General features: G+C 41.8%; 1 protein-coding gene across 10 annotated transcripts in view; it reads right to left on the reverse strand.

Annotated features, from left to right (window-relative positions):
- Positions 1-18,805, reverse strand: part of celf4 (CUGBP, Elav-like family member 4) — a 73,935-nt gene that overhangs the window by 5,947 nt on the left and 49,183 nt on the right. For 3 of the 10 annotated variants that reach the window (XM_049018631.1, XM_049018632.1, XM_049018629.1), the window contains exons 3-9: positions 11,293-11,341; positions 3,756-3,884; positions 3,461-3,540; positions 3,072-3,215; positions 2,280-2,421; positions 1,910-2,062; positions 1,274-1,384 (exon numbers count right to left, since the gene is read on the reverse strand). In XM_049018631.1, the coding sequence (XP_048874588.1) occupies positions 1,274-1,384; positions 1,910-2,062; positions 2,280-2,421; positions 3,072-3,215; positions 3,461-3,540; positions 3,756-3,884; positions 11,293-11,341 (808 nt within the window). Of the gene's footprint in view, positions 1-1,273; positions 1,385-1,909; positions 2,063-2,279; positions 2,422-3,071; positions 3,216-3,460; positions 3,541-3,755; positions 3,885-11,292; positions 11,342-17,664; positions 17,779-18,805 lie in introns of those variants that run through there. The other 7 variants (XM_049018634.1, XM_049018637.1, XM_049018633.1 and 4 more) reach the window with 4 other exon arrangements.

An 18,805-nucleotide genomic window follows, 5' to 3' on the forward strand; every position in this document is an offset into this window, starting at 1 on the left:
CATCTTGTCTCTCCAACAGTTCCCCAAATAAACTGCGGATGAGAGCAGCAGGCTGATCCATGGCTCTATGTGAAGCTCAGGACTTCCTGTCTCTCCAACACTTCCCCAAACAGATGGAAGGTGAGACAGGTGGATTGGTCAATGGCTCTGGGTGAAGCTGGGGTTCAGGACTTCCTGTCTCTCCAATACTTCCCCAAACAATCTGAGGGTGAGACAGGTGGCTTGGTCTACTGCTCTGTGTGAGACCGGAGCTCAGGACCTCCTGTCTTCTCAACACTACCCCAAACAGCCGGAAGGTGAGACAGGTGAGCTGGTCCATGGCTCTGTGTGAAGATAGAGCTCAGGACATCCTTTCTCTTCAATCCTTCCCAAACAAACTGAAGATGAGACCTGCGGGCTGGACTATGGCTCTGTGTGAAGCTGGGGATCAAGACATCCTGTCTCTCCAACATTTTCCCAAACAGACTGAAGGTGAGATACACAGCTAGTCTATGGCTCTGTGTAAAGCTGGGGATCAAGACATCCTGTCTCTCCAACATTTTCCCAAACAGACTGAGGGTGAGATACACTGCTAGTCTATGGCTCTGTGTAAAGCTAAAGCCCAAACAGCTGGAGGGTGAGACAGGCATCCATGAAAAGGGTCTGAGGAATGTTTCAGCAACAACCTGGCCCAAATGCACTTCTAGAGTAAGAATGCACATCTCCACACAACATATCAAACAGGCACTGCACTGCAGCTACCGATTCTTACTAAAACACTAGATGTTACAGATGTCATAGTTCTCCGTCTCTATGGAGTTGAACAGCAAGCATTTTGGATTATTTTTATTCACATGCTGATCCACAGTTTAACTCATTTAAGGTTGTGATGCTAGTCATAACTGTTATTTTCCTTATGGCAGATCTAGATGCCTTAGCTACAATACAATACAGAATCATTTAAATCTTGAGCATTAGCCTGAAAAGAGCGATGTGCATGCACTTGCCTGAACTGTCACTAGAACATACGGGAGCTACATTGCGAATGCCATGGTCAAATGGCCATACAATGACAATAAAAAAACAGTTCTGAACATGACTAACAACACACCACGATAATATAGTGATTTGTAACAGAATGACACTATTATGCACATTCCAAAAGGACAAAACTACACATCAGAGAAACAAAACCACACACCAATACTCCACTGCAATAATGCTACCACCAGATGGGTGAAGGGTGACAACAGTAACTGGCCAAGTCTCGGGAGCACGGTAGGGGGGTGGGTACCTTCATTTAGGGAGGACAGGAAGCAGCTCCCCTGAACCCCAAAACAACTCCGCTGGGCCACGCCCACGTCGCCCTTCTCCGAGTCCTCTCTAAATATGATCTCCTGCAAAACTGTGAGACATTGGACAAGCATTTCCTCCTTTGTGGTGCACGGTGGACAGACAGACGACAAGCAATGCAGAACTGCCAGCAGCATAGAAACTTGACCGTCAGGATGTAGCGTACATAACATGACTGATTGCCATCAAACTGTGCATCCCCAGAACAAGCAGAAGCCATTAAAAGGAGTTTTGTCAATTTGGATTGAATGTCCAAATGGCCTTGATACTTATGAGCTACTATGGTCATATGGACTAAACTAGACTTAGTTGCTCTGCCAAGTAGGGTAGACAAACAGCCAGATCTCAACTTTTCCCATGTCTGGTTCTCTCTCTCTAGAACTAAACACCAAGTGTGGAGCTGTGCAATCCCTCTCACACATAATCATGAACAAATATTGTGACATTTCTTGTGCCGGATTTGCTATTGACTTTTTAGGTTCTGGAAATTTCTTTGAGTTATTTTGCAGACTCGCACTGAGAATACACATGGAGTGCGATATAATCTAACCGGCAGCCGTGGGGCATTGAAACTCACCAGGATATGGGTGAATCCCATTGGTGAAAACAGCCTCAGCGGGAGGCTGTCCATTCGCCTGGGGTGGGGGTAACCCAGTGAAGCCATTGACACTGATGGGGGATGGTATGCTGGTTACTGCTGGGGGAGCAATGCCTGGAGGTGTACTGCCACCTTAACACAGGGATGGGAGAAAGGGTAGGGGAAAACAAAACAAACAAACAAACAAACAAATAAACAAAAGGAGGATGTAAAACAAAAGGGAAGACAATAGAGGGAGAAATGGGGAAAAGAGAGGATAAGAACAAATAAGAAAGGGTTAAGTACCATAAAGAGAAATGCAGGGACTGAAGTGAAAGTGACTGTCTTGTTGCAGGCAGAGAGGGGGCACCTGAGGTGGGGGTCAGGGGTCCTGCAGGCAACCCATTAATGGTGGCCATATGCTGCATCTGGGCGGCGGCGAAAGCAGCCATGGGGCTCAGGTAGCCCCCCTGGCCCACCGATGCCATCAGCGCAGCCTGCTGCTGGACCTGCTATAAAAAGGGAGGGGGGGGGTGAGTTACGTCCACGGAAATGCCCCGTCAGGGTATGAAGCTGCTTAGGCTGCCAGGCCACCATAGCAACAGCAAGCCCTAAATACGGACACTCGTCTCTGCTGACAAGCACAACTTCTGCAGTGGTGAAAACTTCACAACTATGAAATGGAAAAAAACTGCACATACCAAACCTATACAGGTGCATGATAAAGGGCAAACAAAATTTATAGTCATTACACATAATCTGCTCTTTGATATGGGAAGACAGAGACACAAAGTTTAAGTGATCTGATCATTATTATTATTCTGTGTTTTGTTTATATCAAAACCACTTAAAAATATTTCACCTCAGTGCAACAAATGGTGCCTTTTCCTGAAAATAAGTTTAGAGGAGTAAATTTACTCATTGTTGTAAAGCCAGTTTGGGAACGTGGGAGAACAATACTGTCTACTTTTCTGAGTAAGTGTTTAGTGTGTAGTACTCAGCATCAAATGCAGCCCATGTTTTTGGTAAATATACAGATGCAGGAAGAATGGTTCACACGCCTTGGCAAGCAGAAAGTGATGATGATGATGATGATGATGATGGTGGTAACAGACTGGCTCAGAGGAGTAGGCCGAAGGGCAGCCCTGGCTCCTTCACTTACTGCCTGGGCGTAGGCACCGTAGGCCCCGAACTGTAACGCCATGGGGCTGAAGATGCCCATCTGTCCTGCCATCTGTTGCATGCGTCGCAGGGTTCGCTCTTTGTCTGTGTCCGCGAACTTCACCACAAGACTGGAGGAGGCGCCCTGGTGCAGAAACACGCATGTGAGCATGCAGAGTGCACACGGGGCGCTAGTCACGACCGGCCGGGCCACACCCATGCTATTCTCCATGGTGATGCATCCCCCTGACCCACTGAGGGAAGCTGTTAACACGGCCAAGTCCGGATATAAATACTGGTCAAACAACTGCTACGGTTATTCAATGGCTATAATAGTAAGTTACGAGGATGAGAGCACCTCAGAGTGTGACTGTTACTATCTATACTCACCGGCATGGTCTGGCTGCCGTGCAGGGCGCTGATAGCTGCCTGAGCCTCAGCGTGAGAAGAGTATTTAACAAAGGCACAGCCTGCGGAGCAGAGGGTGACAACGTGCACAGGATGTATGCATACTTATGAACATTAATACTTCTAGAGATGCATGCCGCACAGGTCAAATTAAAAAAAGAAAAAAAGAAATATTAAAAACAACAAAATTTTTTTAAAGAAGATAAAAGAGAGATAACAATAAGGAATATCCCTTGATAGGGAATATGGGCACCGGAGATGGCTGGCACTTGCTTACCTTTGCTGTTTCCATCAGGCCCCCTTAGAATGGTGCACTCCTCGATGTTCCCGAAGGACTCAAAAAGACGCCGTACGTCATCCTCAGACTGCTGCTTATTGAGCATGCCCACAAAAAGTTTTCTGTCTTCTGGAACAAACAGCAGGGGGTCATTACCAAGAAATGAACTTGGGAATCAATCATGTAGGACTGAGGGGAATCCTCAGGGATGTCCACCTTCAGTCCAGAGAAGACGGCGTTCACTGCTATTATCATCAAAGATAAAAAAAGATTTATGTTCTGAGAACTATGTACAATTTCATTTCAATGGTTCTATTTATTTGCAGCAAACTTGCCAGCTTTAGTGTAACACATTACACACATTAACTTGAAAGAATTAATACTGCTTTCTAGTAATAATAATATTTATTCTAAACTAATACTAGTAATAACAATACTACAGCAATAATAAAAGTACTGCACTGTACTGTACCACTAGTTGTAAATAACATTAACTTTGTGTTGCCTTTAAATAAGTTTATTCTTGTTTTGAACCCAACAAACTGAACCTAAACCAAGGTAAATCATGGAGTTTTTCATTTGTCACCCTAAACAGCTCTGAACTCACTCTGTTTTAGGTTAATTTGAATGTTATTTTTCAAGAAGACTGTGACACGTCATTTCAATATTTTTGCAAGGATAATACGTCTATCAGAGATGTCAAACAGCTGTGAACATTTTTATGATATGCTTTCATTTGACATCTTCTTTAGGATTCAGTTTTCATTACAGTCTTCAAAAAGCATGAAACAACATGATTATATTTTTACGCTTTGATTATCAAAAACCGATATCTTTATGCTATGGTTTTTTTCTGACAGATCACATTACCCGAACAACACGTTATTTGATTTGCACAGGTCCTGGCCAAACAATTATTATTGCTGTTTTTAGGAACTGAGCTACTAGAAAATCCCTGTGTTAACACAGCTGTTTGGGCGTGACACGTTTTCCCTGATTTAAATTTTTAAACAAGGAAACTGGGAGCTGGACCTCATTTGAATTTTAATCTCAACTGAATGTAATTGGATTCTATTGCAAAGCTCTGTCTGTGTTGCTCCTTTAAGTGATTACAAGAAAATGGAACAAGTTTCACCCAGTACTCGCTGTTAACCCTTTTGGTGCTGTGGATAAAGATGTATTTCAGTATGTGTACATGCTTGTGCTTGTGCATATGGCCAGTGCCTTCCCTCAGCGATAAACAAAGGCACTAAACACACGTTTGTCCTTGATGCTGCCCAGGAGAGCAAGTAAATTGGGATGATCCGCCTTCGTGCTTGATATGCCCTCTCTGGCCCTCTGCTGCACCCCAATGAGGGGGGGGGGGGGGTGGTGAGATGGATAAGGGGCGGTGAGGATATTAATGAGGCTGGGTGCACGTTTAGGGCCTGCTGCCGCCACCGCTCACTCCTGACAGGACGTCCTTGCCAAGTCAACAAGACTAATCTCAGCAGCGGAATCACGAAAAGTGCGAAAGGGAAATAAAAGCAGTCAGGGGCCATTTGTAAGCCCCCCTTTTGAAGTCATATTACAGAAATTAATTTGTCTGGTACTTTAATATCTGGATGTTTCGATAATTGTGAAAGATGCATTTCCATCTCGTGCCTGGCATGTCACGGGAAATTCCAGATACGCTTTGTGAAAGAAAAGATTCAACGTCCGACCAGCAGGAATGCTCGACCTCATACATGCGCAATAAACACTATATTATTCATTAATTTAGAAATATACCGTTCTCTTTTCATGGATAAGAAGGCCCATGATTATAGAGTCATGGCTATAACATCACTTTACAGTCATGTCTAATTAAGATGTTCAGGTGGTTCAATTATACCATTGCTGGGTGCCTTTTCTCTGAATTGGGTTTTAGTAAATGTAATGATCGTAACGATAACTTTAGGATTAGTAAGTTCAATGACATTTTACAAGGGTACTGAGAGGCAAACTTGCTTTACTTACATATTACACTCTTATGGGTTTTTATTGTAATCAAAGGTTTTCACTCCAAAGTAGTCAATTAAATATAGAGTTGGCAGGTGTACGTACAAGACAGACAAACAGACAGAGACAGACAGAGAGACAGACAGACAGACAGAGAGAGAGAGAGACAGACAGAGACAGACAGAGACAGACAGAGAGACAGACAGACAGACAGACAAACAGACAGAGACAGACAGACAGACAAACAGACAGAGAGAAACAGACAGAGACAGACAGACAGAGAGAGAGAGAGACAGACAGACAGAGACAGACAGAGAGACAGACAGACAGACAGAGAGAGAGACAGACAGAGACAGACAGACAGAGAGAGAGAGACAGACAGAGAGACAGAGAGAGAGAGAGACAGAGACAGACAGAGAGACAGACAGAGAGAGAGACAGACAGACAGAGAGACAGACAGAGACAGACAGACAGATAGATGGATGGCCTGTCAACATGCACATCATGGGTAAGTGCATATTACCTGTCACCTCTGAAATTACATATGTAACTACATGAGTTCTATGGATGAACAGTATCAAGGATTTCTTACCCCTCATATTTAAAAATGTTAGGACATGCTCTGTACTTATTAGGGTGCTTATTTAGGGTGTTAGCGTCTTTAAAATATATTAAACTATTATTCAAAAAGTAAATCAATGAATTAATTGATCTGTTGATATATGTTGTACAATTATTACACGTTACATAGATAAACTGTTAACAATTCTTTATGAAAAAAGCAAGTTGTTTATCTTTTTAATGTGTTATACCACAGAATATATACATATATTCCATCACCTACTAGTCTTGGTATCAAAATTATTTGTATGCTCCTTGTGACCTAGGGCCGGCCATAAATGTGAATGTTAGATACTTCCTGTATTTTATAGAGAACTTTTGGAGATAAGTTACATGATTAAATGGCTCAGATACGCTCATATCTAGCTTTTAAACGTGGGTTTTCTGCCTGACCTTGAGAAATACAGACAGATTGCTAGGCGCCCCTCTGATGGACTGGATTTCAGAACCTTGTGGCCTGTGCTGCCTGGAACAGGCTCCAGATTCAGCATGACCCTGTACTGCATAAAAGCTATTCAAGATGGATGGATACTTTGTTGCCTACTGCATAATAATATTAGCTTTAGGGACTTGGAGGTAGTCATTGGGGTTAGGTGTGCCCATTTTTACCCTCTGTTAAAGGACCCGGTTTTGTTACTTCACAAATGCATAACAACCCTGGAGGCACAGCAGTTCAGCTTCATTGCACAAGACTGGTATAAAGTTTATAAACAGTTTCGGATTCCTTCTACTTCCTGACTGAAGGTCAAAGGTGGTGTCACAGCAGTGACTTTGATGATAGACACCCTGGAAATGTAGTCAAGGAACAAAACTGTTGATTAAAGGGTATCCCGACTGCTACTGACACTTCCTTGAGTGCAGATTACTTTACTGAAATACAAAGCTGTAAAAAGGCTGTACAATTGTACAATATAGAACTGTCCTCTGTACCAGCCCATAAAATAATGCAGCAGCATAATGCATGTCTGAAATAATCCAAAATTCAAAAAGAAAAAAAAAACCATCTCAGGTTCAAAGACATGCTAGGCACATGAATTACAGCCTAACTCTGCTTTAATTCAAGCATTTCATATGGCCTTATGAGTTTTTTTCTCATATCAAGCATGACTCTGAAATGCAGCTCTACTTTAAATAAGCATAAAGGGCTTATTAAATGGATATTAGTCCAATAAATCTCCCATGATATAAAAGTGCTAATTTCCTTTTATTTCTGTTTATTATAAGATTGGAATAATCCTTCTTGCTGTCTTCCTATTACAACTGCTGTAATGGTTTTGTGTCAGGCTGTTATGTATGTCTCGTGTACATTTTATCCCTAGGCTGTCTTCCCGTTCTTTACTCTCAGCACTTGGTATTAATGTGTGTGCTCGCTTTTATCAGTTCCATAGTTTTTCGAAAAATGTTTGCATAAAAACTTGTCAGTCTTGGAAAGAGCTTTAAAGTTGCTTTTCTTTGGGAACAGAGAATTCTCTCTGTCTGTGTGTCTGTCTATCTATCGAATTTCGTTTCAGCAGTAAATGCCATCATTTTGCAGTATTCAGCACATCAATTTTATTTCTATTATTTGCTTACTGGTATTTGCAGAGATTTGAGTGATTAAGACATATCTTCATTTCATAATGTACTATTTGAATCATACATTACAATACGAGTTACAATATGATCTCTTTTGAACTATACATTTAAATTTTTTTTGCAGTCATTTGCACATATTCTTGATATTCACAAAACCATGGTCACACAGAAGGACAATGCAGCCAAAACTAATGTTCACAGCTTCATCTTGCATTATCTGGTCGATATAAAACCTGTAGGTACAAAGTGATTCCAGCTCACCTTGAAACTCAATGTTCAATTTCTGCAAGTAATAAAGGCAGGGATTCTGGGAGTCAGTGGACAGCCAGCAAGGACAGTCTCGCTTTGTACTCAAACTATTCCTTTCTCACGCTCCCCTGATGTGTCTTTCTATCTTCATTTTTTCACCACCCTATCCCTCCATCCTCATTTCTGGAAGTCATTCTCTCTTTTCCTCCCCTCTAAGTCTTCATCACTGTTGCTCCCTCTCTATTTATTTCTCCCTATGTCTCAGTCATCTGCGGTTGATTTAGTCGCGGCAGCTTCACATTGCTGCTGACTCTAGAGTTGCCACTTGGTGTCGTCCCGTTTTACAAGATAAAATGCTGTGTCCAGTTCTGAACCAGTACGATCTGTCCTGTATTTTCTCTCACGTTTCGTATCACCAACCCCGACTGGCAAAAGTTGTCGCTGGGGACTCCTCCGAAACACAGGGTCATGGGGAGGGGGGATTGTTTTTGGGGAATCAAAGAGAGGCACTGGGAAAACAGTAGGGAATAACAAACAGCTCACATCCAGAGCTGTTAGCTCACCCCCCTTGTGGCTAGCGGGTCGGTTGTCTGACAGAACCTGATACATTTCTGCCCTAACCATCTATTACTTGCTGACCTACTTACCTCTACCATTATTTCTTGACCATCGTGAAGCTCCTTAGAAGGGGCCAGAAATGTTCTTTGAATATTTAAATTCCAATCAGTGATACTAACAATGCAAATAATGACTAATGCAGTGGGAGCTTAATGAACATTAATAACACCAAGTTTTTAAATGATTTAAACTTAATTTATTATTTATGCAAAACATACATACACACACAGGATGGCTCAGTGTGCTAATTACAGTTTCTTAGGCATACCTAAAACTGCTGTACTATTTATACCTACTTATTGTTTCATGGTACTAATTGCAATGATGCGCACATTGTTATTCTTGAGCGCACCGACACGCACACCAGATGAGCCGCCTGTCTTGTGTTATGTGTGTCAGAGGAATGACATCACCAGTGTGCTTGCTGCTCCCCTTCTCTTTGACTGGAGGATGGACTGTTCGAATTTATGCCCAGACCGTTTTTGGTGTCTCAGACTCGATGTGGTGATTAGCTGGGGAAGCAGGAGAGGCATTCTCCAAACAGACTGAGGATGATCAGAACATCCCCCCCCGTCCCTTTGACCCACAATAGAGGTCCTTATAGACTCCCGGAGGATTTCTCAGTAAGGTATCCACTTCCTCTCTCTCTCACCACCTGCAAATCCTCTGGATTTTGCATAATTAAACCAGTATTAAACAAGCAATTCTCATAATTGGATTTGGAGAAAGTGTTTTGTTCATGCAAAAACCATCCACAGAGCAGATGGAATTAATGGTGTGATATACTCCAGGAATACTCCTCAATGACTTCATTCAAAGAGCAGCCCTTGGTGTCTATAAATGTGCCTGTCTTCAGACGCTTGCCCCACTGATTTAGGAGTATTGATGTATGCCAGGCTCCGATGACTGACCCAAGGTCATTCTGAGTATTCCTGTCCAAAACATTTGAAACTGAGCTTTAGGAAGCAGTAAGCATGATTCCGAATCAGGATGGCTGATTCTAGAGGATGGATGCATTTTTGGACTTATGGTACCAGCTCGCTGGAAGCTGTGAGGGAGGAATCCTTCTTCTTCACCGGGGATATATATTAGAGAGACAAGATAATCCATGTCAGGGAGGACACTTTGACCTAGAAGAGGATTTGTAAACCTCCATTTCAATTAAAAGAACCTGGATCCGAGTTCTTGCTGTGTGCTGATCAGTCAGTCTCCCGTAATCATGCATGTTTCACTAATGTTAATGTGAAACAGCCGGATGAGTTTTTCAATTAAAAAAACCAAACCAGTCAAAGCAGAAGTAGAACTGAATTATTTATTCAAGCACAGGAGCCTTTCAGTTTTAAAGCAGTCTGTAAAATATGAAATAGCTATACAGCATATGCATATGTAGTGTACCTGTCCTTAGATAAGAGACAGACAATGGGTGAATGGATGGACAGATGGACATGAATACTGTACTTATAGCATACATGTGGACATATGGAAGGATGGATGGATGTACTGTACTTGTGTGTGAGCACAACACATACACTGATCTGACGTATTTTGTTCTTTAGGATTCCATTGTACGTCTACTACATTTGCATTACTAAGATGAATTATGTCATTTACAGAATCCCTCAAAATATAACCATTTATATGTTACCTGTTTTTTGTGCAGTACTTTTTCATGATTGAAATATAATCTGGATTTATTTTCTGAAACCTGGACAATTGAAGATTTACACACTTTTTTTGTTTGTTTCTTTACATAAAGGTTGGCAACTGGGAATTATGATTTTGTACTATATTCAGAAAAGGTGGTAGAATGAAAAAGGCATCAGTGTCTTGAGAGACAGCAATCCAGCAAGCACCTCATACCACTTATTCCTAAAAAACATCCCTCCCAGTTGGTAATTATTCATTTAGTCAATTGAATGGTTCTCCTATACTGGCACTGGATCATCAAGAATGTGAATTGCATCATATTTAAATCATATATAATGCACTTTTTTAATCTGTGTCATTGTCAAGGAAACAGCGTCAAGCATGTGCTGTAAATCCTTTACTTTGAAAGGCAGGGAAAAATGGGGGGGGGGAGATGAGTGGGGCGACAGAAGGAGAGATTTGCTCCTCCTCCTCCCTGCCCCCATATAATGCATGTGCCTCCATCCATGGGGGAATTACATCCATCGGTGGCTCTCAGAAAGCAGTGAGCTAAAGGGCAGTGGAAGCAGGCTTCTCCCTCCCCGACGTCCATCCTCGGTACGGAGGAGCTGTCAGCCCCTTAGGGCCATGCATAGTTACAAGAGAGCAAGCTGGCACTGCTTATGACCACTTGTGATTGGAAGATTTTTAAAGCAGTGGCTTCATTGTTAACATTGAAAAGCATGTCAGCCCCCGCACAGGCTCCGGATTAAAAGTAAAGCGCCATGACAAGAAGGACAGCAACAGAGCACTGGCACAACTCTAACTGCAACAGTAGTGTAGCATGAGAGTAAAAGCAGGAAACTACCTCCTCTGTTCTCACTGTCTGCCGGCTTCACCTGGATCGGTCTGTTCATCTGCACAGAGACAAAGAGAGAGAGAGAGAAAGAGGAAAAATCAAGTCAATTTGCTAATTTATTAGAGTTATACCTTTTGTTACAGTCTGTGGCAGTACTCACACCCTGATGTGGAATAGTTGCAGAACTGCAAAATTGCAGAATAACAAGGGCTGAGAGAGGAGAGCAAAGGGAGTGTAAAAAGAGAAGACCCTTCAGCAGCAGGGCTGATACCCACTCTTTGCATGCATATACAGATGTGCATGCAGGCACAGGGTGTGTCGGGGTGTGTTTGGGTATAGAGCCATACTGCAGCATGTGTTTGTGTGAGTGTGTGTGTCTGCGTGCGTTTGGGTATAGAGTCATGCTGCAGTGTGTGTGTTTGGGTATAGAGTCATGCTGCAGCGTGTGTGTCTGTGTGTGTTTGGGTATAGAGCCATGCTGCAGCGTGTGTGTTTGGGTATAGAGTCATGCTGCAGCGTGTGTGTTTGGGTATAGAGTCATGCTGCAGCGTGTGTGTTTGGGTATAGAGTCATGCTGCAGCGTGTGTGTTTGGGTACAGAGTCATGCTGCAACGTGTGAGTCTGTGTGTGTTTGGGTACAGAGTCATGTTGCAGGGTATGTATTTGGGTATAGAGCCATGCTTCAGCGTGTGTGTCTGTGTGTATTTGGGTATAGAGCCATGCTGCAGCGTGTGTGTTTGGGTATAGAGTCATGCTGCAGCGTGTGTGTTTGGGTACAGAGTCATGCTGCAGCGTGTGTGTGTCTCCCAGCACTGCTACCGCCGCATTTCCCTGGTGTTAGATGCTACGCTTCCTGCCGACTCGAGCCTCAAATAATACATGAGCGCCACACAACGCTTGCTGCCAATCAATTTTTAATAATGTCATTCGCCATGTGGCTGTGGGGGGGAGAGAGCGGTGGGGGCACTGAGGTGTTTGGCGACCCGGATAGCTGTTCATGGGCAGATAGCAGCTGGGGGGTGTGCAAGGACAGAAATAGAAGATATAGCCCCGTTTCCAAAAAAGCATGTAAAATGCAATGCTTTGCAAACCATATAAACCCATATTTAATTTAAAATAGAACACAGACAACATATGAAATGTTGAAACTGAGAAATTTTACTGCTTTATGACAAATATATGCTCAGTTTGTATTTCATGCCAGGAACATATTTAAAAAAAAAAGTTGGGACAGGGGCAACAAAAGACTGGGAAAGTTGTGTGATGCTAAAACAAAACACCAAGTTGAATATCTCACAACTAATTAGGTTAATTGGCAACAGGTCAGTAACATGACTGGGTATAAAAAGAGACTCCCAGAGTGGTAGAGTTTCTGTGGACTGAAGATGGGGAGAGATTCACCACTCTGGGAAAGACTGCGTGGGCTAATAGTGTAACAATTTAAGAATAATGTTCCTCAGTGTAATATTGCAAAGAATTTGGGAATCCCATTATCTACCCTGAATAATATCATTAAAAGATTCAAAGAAGTGAGAGAAATCTTGAAACAAATATTGGATGGCCGTGATCTTCGGGTCCTCAGGCGGCACTGCATTAAAAACAGACCCAGTTCTATCGTGGAAATCACTGCATGGGCTCAGGAACACTTCCGAAAACCACTGTGTGTGAAGGTTTGTCACCACATCCACAAATGCAGAATGAAACTTCTACCATGCAAGAAGAAACTGTATCCAAACATGATCCAGAAATTCCTCCGACTTCTCTGGGCCTGAGCTCATTTAAGATGGACTGAACCAAACTGAAAACTGTCTTGTATTCTGAGGAATCAAAATTTTAAATTATTTTTGTAAAATCAACACCGCATCCGTGATGGTGTGGGGGTGCATTAGTGCCCATTACTTGGGTAGCTTGAGCATCTCGGAATTGACCATTAATGATATATACTGGAAATATATGCTGCCACCCAGACAATGTCTTTTTCAGAGAAGGCCTTGAATATTTTTGCAAGGTAAATGCCAATCTACATTCAATGAGTATTACAACAGCATGGCTCCATAGTAGATGAGTCCGGGTGCTAGGCTGGCCTGCCAGCAGTCCAGACCAATCATCCATTGAAAGCATTTGGCTCGTCATGAAATTAAAAATATGACAAAGCAGACTCCAAACTGTTGTGCCGTTAAAATCCTGTATCAAGCAAGAATAGGACAACATTCCACTTTCAAGATTTCAGCAACTGGTCTCCTCAGTTTCCAAACGTTTACAGAATGTTGTTAAAAGAAGAGGTGATGCAACACAGAGGTAAACACGCCCCTGTCCCAAATTGTTTTAAATGTGCTGCTGGCATCAAATTCAAACCGAGCGCATATGTGTCATAAAACAATAGAATTTCTCAGTTTCATCATTTGATATGTCTTTGTTCTATTTTCAATTAAATACGGGTTTATATTACAATATTTGTAGATCATTGCATTCTGTTTTTATCTACATTTCACACAGCGTTCCAACTTCTTTGGAGTGAAGGTTGCAGAAGAAGAAAATCAAAGCATATAATATCCTACAGAGAGAGAGCATAACAATCTGTGGTGGCAGAAAGCTTATGAACGTTTTATAGTGAAACTATAATGGCAATATATTCCAGGGACACCCCTGTCACTTACTCCACCTTTCTAATCCCCACTCCTCCCACACTCCCAATCTGCTCTTGAATTAACTCTAAATTTAAATAGTTATTTGTGTTGTTCTCTAAAGAAAATGTGATTGCAAAGCCTGAAGCAGAAGTGCACGGACAGTATGGATTTTATGATACTACATTTACTTGCACAAAACTATGCTTTATGGTTATTTATAGTTACAATTTACATATTTGTGTATCAGGTAGTTTATTTGCATTTGCCATCAATTGTGACGAATAGGTTACACAGCATGACATTACTGTTTTGCTCTACGTTGCATTGCAAGGCAAGCACACCAACAAAAGAGAAGATTGTCATAGTGGGAAAGCACATCTATAGTGCCCTTTGCTGTCAGATTTTTCACTGTCATCATATGCCCAAAATGCTATCTCCTGACGACCCAAGAATTAAACTGCATCAATCAGCCTTTTCAGAATCTGATGGCTTTTCCTCACTGTGTCGTTATATTTGCTCTACTCCAAAATGCACACCTTCAGGACAGGTAGATCACATGGTCCAGAAAATATAAAAGCATCCCATAGTTCGAGAATTGGACACAGCATTTTATTTTTCAATACTGAGCGATTGAGTAATATACTGGACAGGTATGACTATTAATCCTTAGATTTCCTGAAAGACTTAGGCAATCATGCTCGGCCACGGTACAAGGAAAGTGTGAGCACACCCTTAAATGCATGACTGCATTGATGTTCCTATTGAACAATAAAAAATGAACATTGTTTATTTACAGTGTGTACGCAGGATTGGCAACAATCCACCAGAACAATATTTACAAATCAATGTCTTTTAACTCTTGGCTCTTTCACTTACAGTATACCAATGCCTTGCCCACAAAAAACAAGGAATATTGGCCAACAAGTGACTTGATCTTGCCTGATTGCTGAACTCATGTTTTGAATGGTTAACCGTGGTTAATCATTCTGCTTTTCAGACACACACAAATGAACACACACACATATATACAGTTGAAAACAAAACTTGGGGCCTGAATACACAGTCAGGCCATTTTTCCTGCGTTGCTGGAGTACTTTGTTTGACTTGTTTTAATATAATCACCAGATCTGTGCCTGTTCTTTCATGTGCCACCACTGACGAGGACAAAGGCTAAGGGACATGATGATGATAAAATACCAGTTAAAAAAAATATTATTACATGTCTATCTTGCACACGTTTCCCACCATTACAAAAATTCCCCCACAAAAAATTTCACCAAGTTCCCCACGATCCATTTTGCTGACTGACTAAAAGACGGATACCAATAAAATTTGCTGAATGGGGAGGCTAGTAATGAAAAAATAGTATGAACTTTATTACAGAATATTCAGAAAATACTCTTGCATCCCACGGTCTGAGAATCACTGACCTCTCCAGTTCGTCACCCTTACATTGCATCTGCAAAGTTTGGAAAAAATCCATCAATCAATCCATCACAAATTTTGAGGTATCATCTTAACAAGAATGTGTCTGGAGTGGCAGACTGGTCCCAAAACCAAGAAAGAAAGGTTTTGGAACTAAGATGGATAAAAAGATCTATGTGAAGTTGGACTAAACAGCACCTGCAACTCCGCACCATCAACAACACTAACAAAAGGCTGTCAAAACCTCTCAAAGTACATCCATTAACCATGTCATGCTGACAGAAAATGGATACCTACAGTATCAGCTAAAGGACTTTACATACCTGTTTTTAATGCATTTGTCTCTATTTTTGCTTTTGTTATTCACCTTATAGTAAAAGGCCTTAAGGCAATATTGCAGTGACCAAGAGAAGTGTTCAACATCACAGAATTTTTCCAAATTTTTGACACTGTAAAACAGCCCCATTTTGTTTTGATGATAGCATAAGAGAACCTTGGCATTCTTTCAGCCAGATTGCGGACGTAGCCACCTGGAATGCTTCTCAAACAGTCCTGAAGGAATTTCCACAAGTTCTGGGCACAGGGTGGCTACCTTGGCTGCCAGCACTCCATCCCTTTAATTGTGCTGTGCTTTGGGTCATCATTTTGTTGAAGAACAAATAATTTTCAGTAGGCATGTCCAGACTTTTGAGTGGTACTGTAGATTTGAATATCATCCATATAACAATCTGCTAAAACTAAGCACATGAGGAAGTTAAAAAGGGGAACGATCGGAAAATACATAAAAGAATATTGGGGCTGATATGTTTTCTTCTGTTAAACTGTGTTTCTAAAGCAGCTTTGGGATGCTTTTTTCTTTGTTTTTTTTTTTTAACATTTACTGAGGTCAGTCACTTCTTTCTCTCTATCTTTGACTGTCTGCCTCTCTTCACTGAAGGGCACAACAAATAAATAATGCATCAAAAAACATTAAAAACATTAGGCAAGCTTTAAGGGCGATATATCGCTCTGTGAGAGCGGCACACACGAGGAGGGCGATTCATCAGCACATCTCAGGGAGACGGAGGAGATCAGGACATAGATCAGAGAGCAGTACAAGGTCACAGCTGAATCCAAGCCAATATTTCAGCAACGAAAGCCCGCATACATTTTAATGTTTGACTTTCAGTTTTCTAAATAGATGGTTTTTGTAATTTCACCTGAAAATAGCTTAGCCTAAGCAGTTCCTTACTTCTCACTATTTGTACAGCAAATGCTCAGTATTATTTTAGTTTAAGCTTTTAAAATATTTATTATACACTTGATGTATTCTTTTGCCTGCGCCGGATGAGGCTGCTTTACTTTGGCTCTGAGTTATAAACCTTTCTCACTTGCTCCATCTTGAATCAGCCATCTCACAGCCATTCTTAGACATGGTGCTAGATGGCAGCATTGAGCAACACACTCTCTCTTTCTCTCTCTCTCTCTCTCTCTCACACACACACACACACACACACACACACACACACACACACACACACACACACACACACATTTGTAATTATATCCATGCATTTTTATGGGGAGACATCTAGTCCCAATTTCATGACCTTAACCCCTACCCAGCCCTAACCCTAACTATAATTAACCAAACTAAATATGAGCCTTTTGGCATTTTCAGTTTTTGATCGCATTCACAGATCTTTGTGGGGACCAGAACAATGGTTTTTGCTTTTTTTAGTTTTTTCATTGCAGTCACGGATTTTTATAAAATAGAGTTTCCCCTTATGGGGACCAACAAACAGGTATTCATCACGTTGTAGGGACATTTGGTCCCCATAAGGTAAGGTATACCTGGACCACACACACACACACACACACACACACACACACACACACTACATACAGCTCTCTGGTGGGAAGATTAAAAAAGATTTTCCCACTTAAATTTCACACAATGTAGCACACTGACACAATAGAATTGGGATACACAGTCATACACACACTGACGAAGGCACTTGCTCTTGCACCACACACACATCCTTTTCTCTATTTTTCTGCACAGCTGAGCACAACTGATACATATTGTGAAACAGCCTATTTAAGCAAATTGCTTTGGAATATATCTCCCGTGCTTCCATTGATCATATGATGTGGTGTAACAAGTTCCTGCAGGTCAGTGGAGTAAACTATTACAATGACGGACAGGATAGATGCAGGAAAAGGAAGTGCATGAGGCACGTGCGCCATCGCTGTTTGCTCAGAAGCAAGATTAGTGTGCAGTTTGCCTCATGAGCAAGGTAGCTCCTCTTTTGTTCTTTTGTCAGATTTGCAATTATGCTTCACATACGGTAGGTAGTCCGTCCTCTGCACTGTAGTGCTTCTGTGGCCTCTATGTGTGTCAGTTTTCCCGTGTAGCTCAACCCTCAATCCAGCGGCCAAACTCCATGGGCTTGAACCAGGTGATATGGGATGGCGCTGCACCAAAAAAAAAAAAATCCAAGGAGCAGACACACAGAATTCAGAAGACTGCTGTACGTACACCGAGCAAAACCACGCAGCTCTCATTCCTTTGTTATCCCCATTCGACCGTTAATGGCGGCCTAAAATATGCCTCTGAAATATATGAATGCTGGCCTTCATTCATACGAAAAAAGTTGGCATATTACTGCATGCTCAGATACCTGAGGTGAGAGCTGCTGTGTCATGAAGTTTCTGTTATGCTTTCACTCTCGCTTACTGCCCCAGAGAGTGCTTAATCAGTGGCATCACATTAGCATAAATGTATTGTTTTAAAAATGATGGCTCTTGGTGGTAGAATTGATCACGGCTGGGCAGCTTGTGAGTGCAGCCATGATGATGGGCTGGCAGTGGTTTATAACCACCCCCTCCCCCCCTCGGTGGCCCTGCAAGCCAATGTGTTGGAACGGCGAATGCACAGGTGCAGTCAGGTGACTTTCAGGAAAGGACTGATGCAGGAAGAGGACCAGGGCTCAGCTTTATGGTGCCTTCCATTTGCCCTCGCAGCTCGGTTTTCGAGTCAGATTCCGAGTTTCGAAGCCGGAAGGGACGACATGCTCGCTCCCGTTTCTCGGATCTCTGAGTTCCGCGAGCAAATGGAAAGCAACCAATACCTGGGGCCATGCTTCAAACACCCAGCTGCCCAAAGAGCAAAATGACTCGACTTTGGTATGTGTGACTTCAGCAAATTGCTAAAATAATGTATAAAGAATAATTTCTGTTTAGTCAGAAATGTACAACACACAGCTCTTGCAACAACTGCATAACCAAGTAATTAAACGGCTATGAGCATTTTAATGGTTATAAAAATAAAAATATGAAAAGGTATAAAAAAGACATCATTTCTTAATTGTCTATATAGTATAAAGGTTTAATTTAATGAAATCTACTTTAACTAGATATATTCACAAGATTGTCAAGCATCTATAAAATAATTAAAATGAAATACAAGAGGCTGGCATCTTTTTCCA

Source organism: Brienomyrus brachyistius, chromosome 7 (genome assembly GCF_023856365.1).
Source record: "Brienomyrus brachyistius isolate T26 chromosome 7, BBRACH_0.4, whole genome shotgun sequence".
NCBI lineage: Eukaryota > Metazoa > Chordata > Actinopteri > Osteoglossiformes > Mormyridae > Brienomyrus > Brienomyrus brachyistius.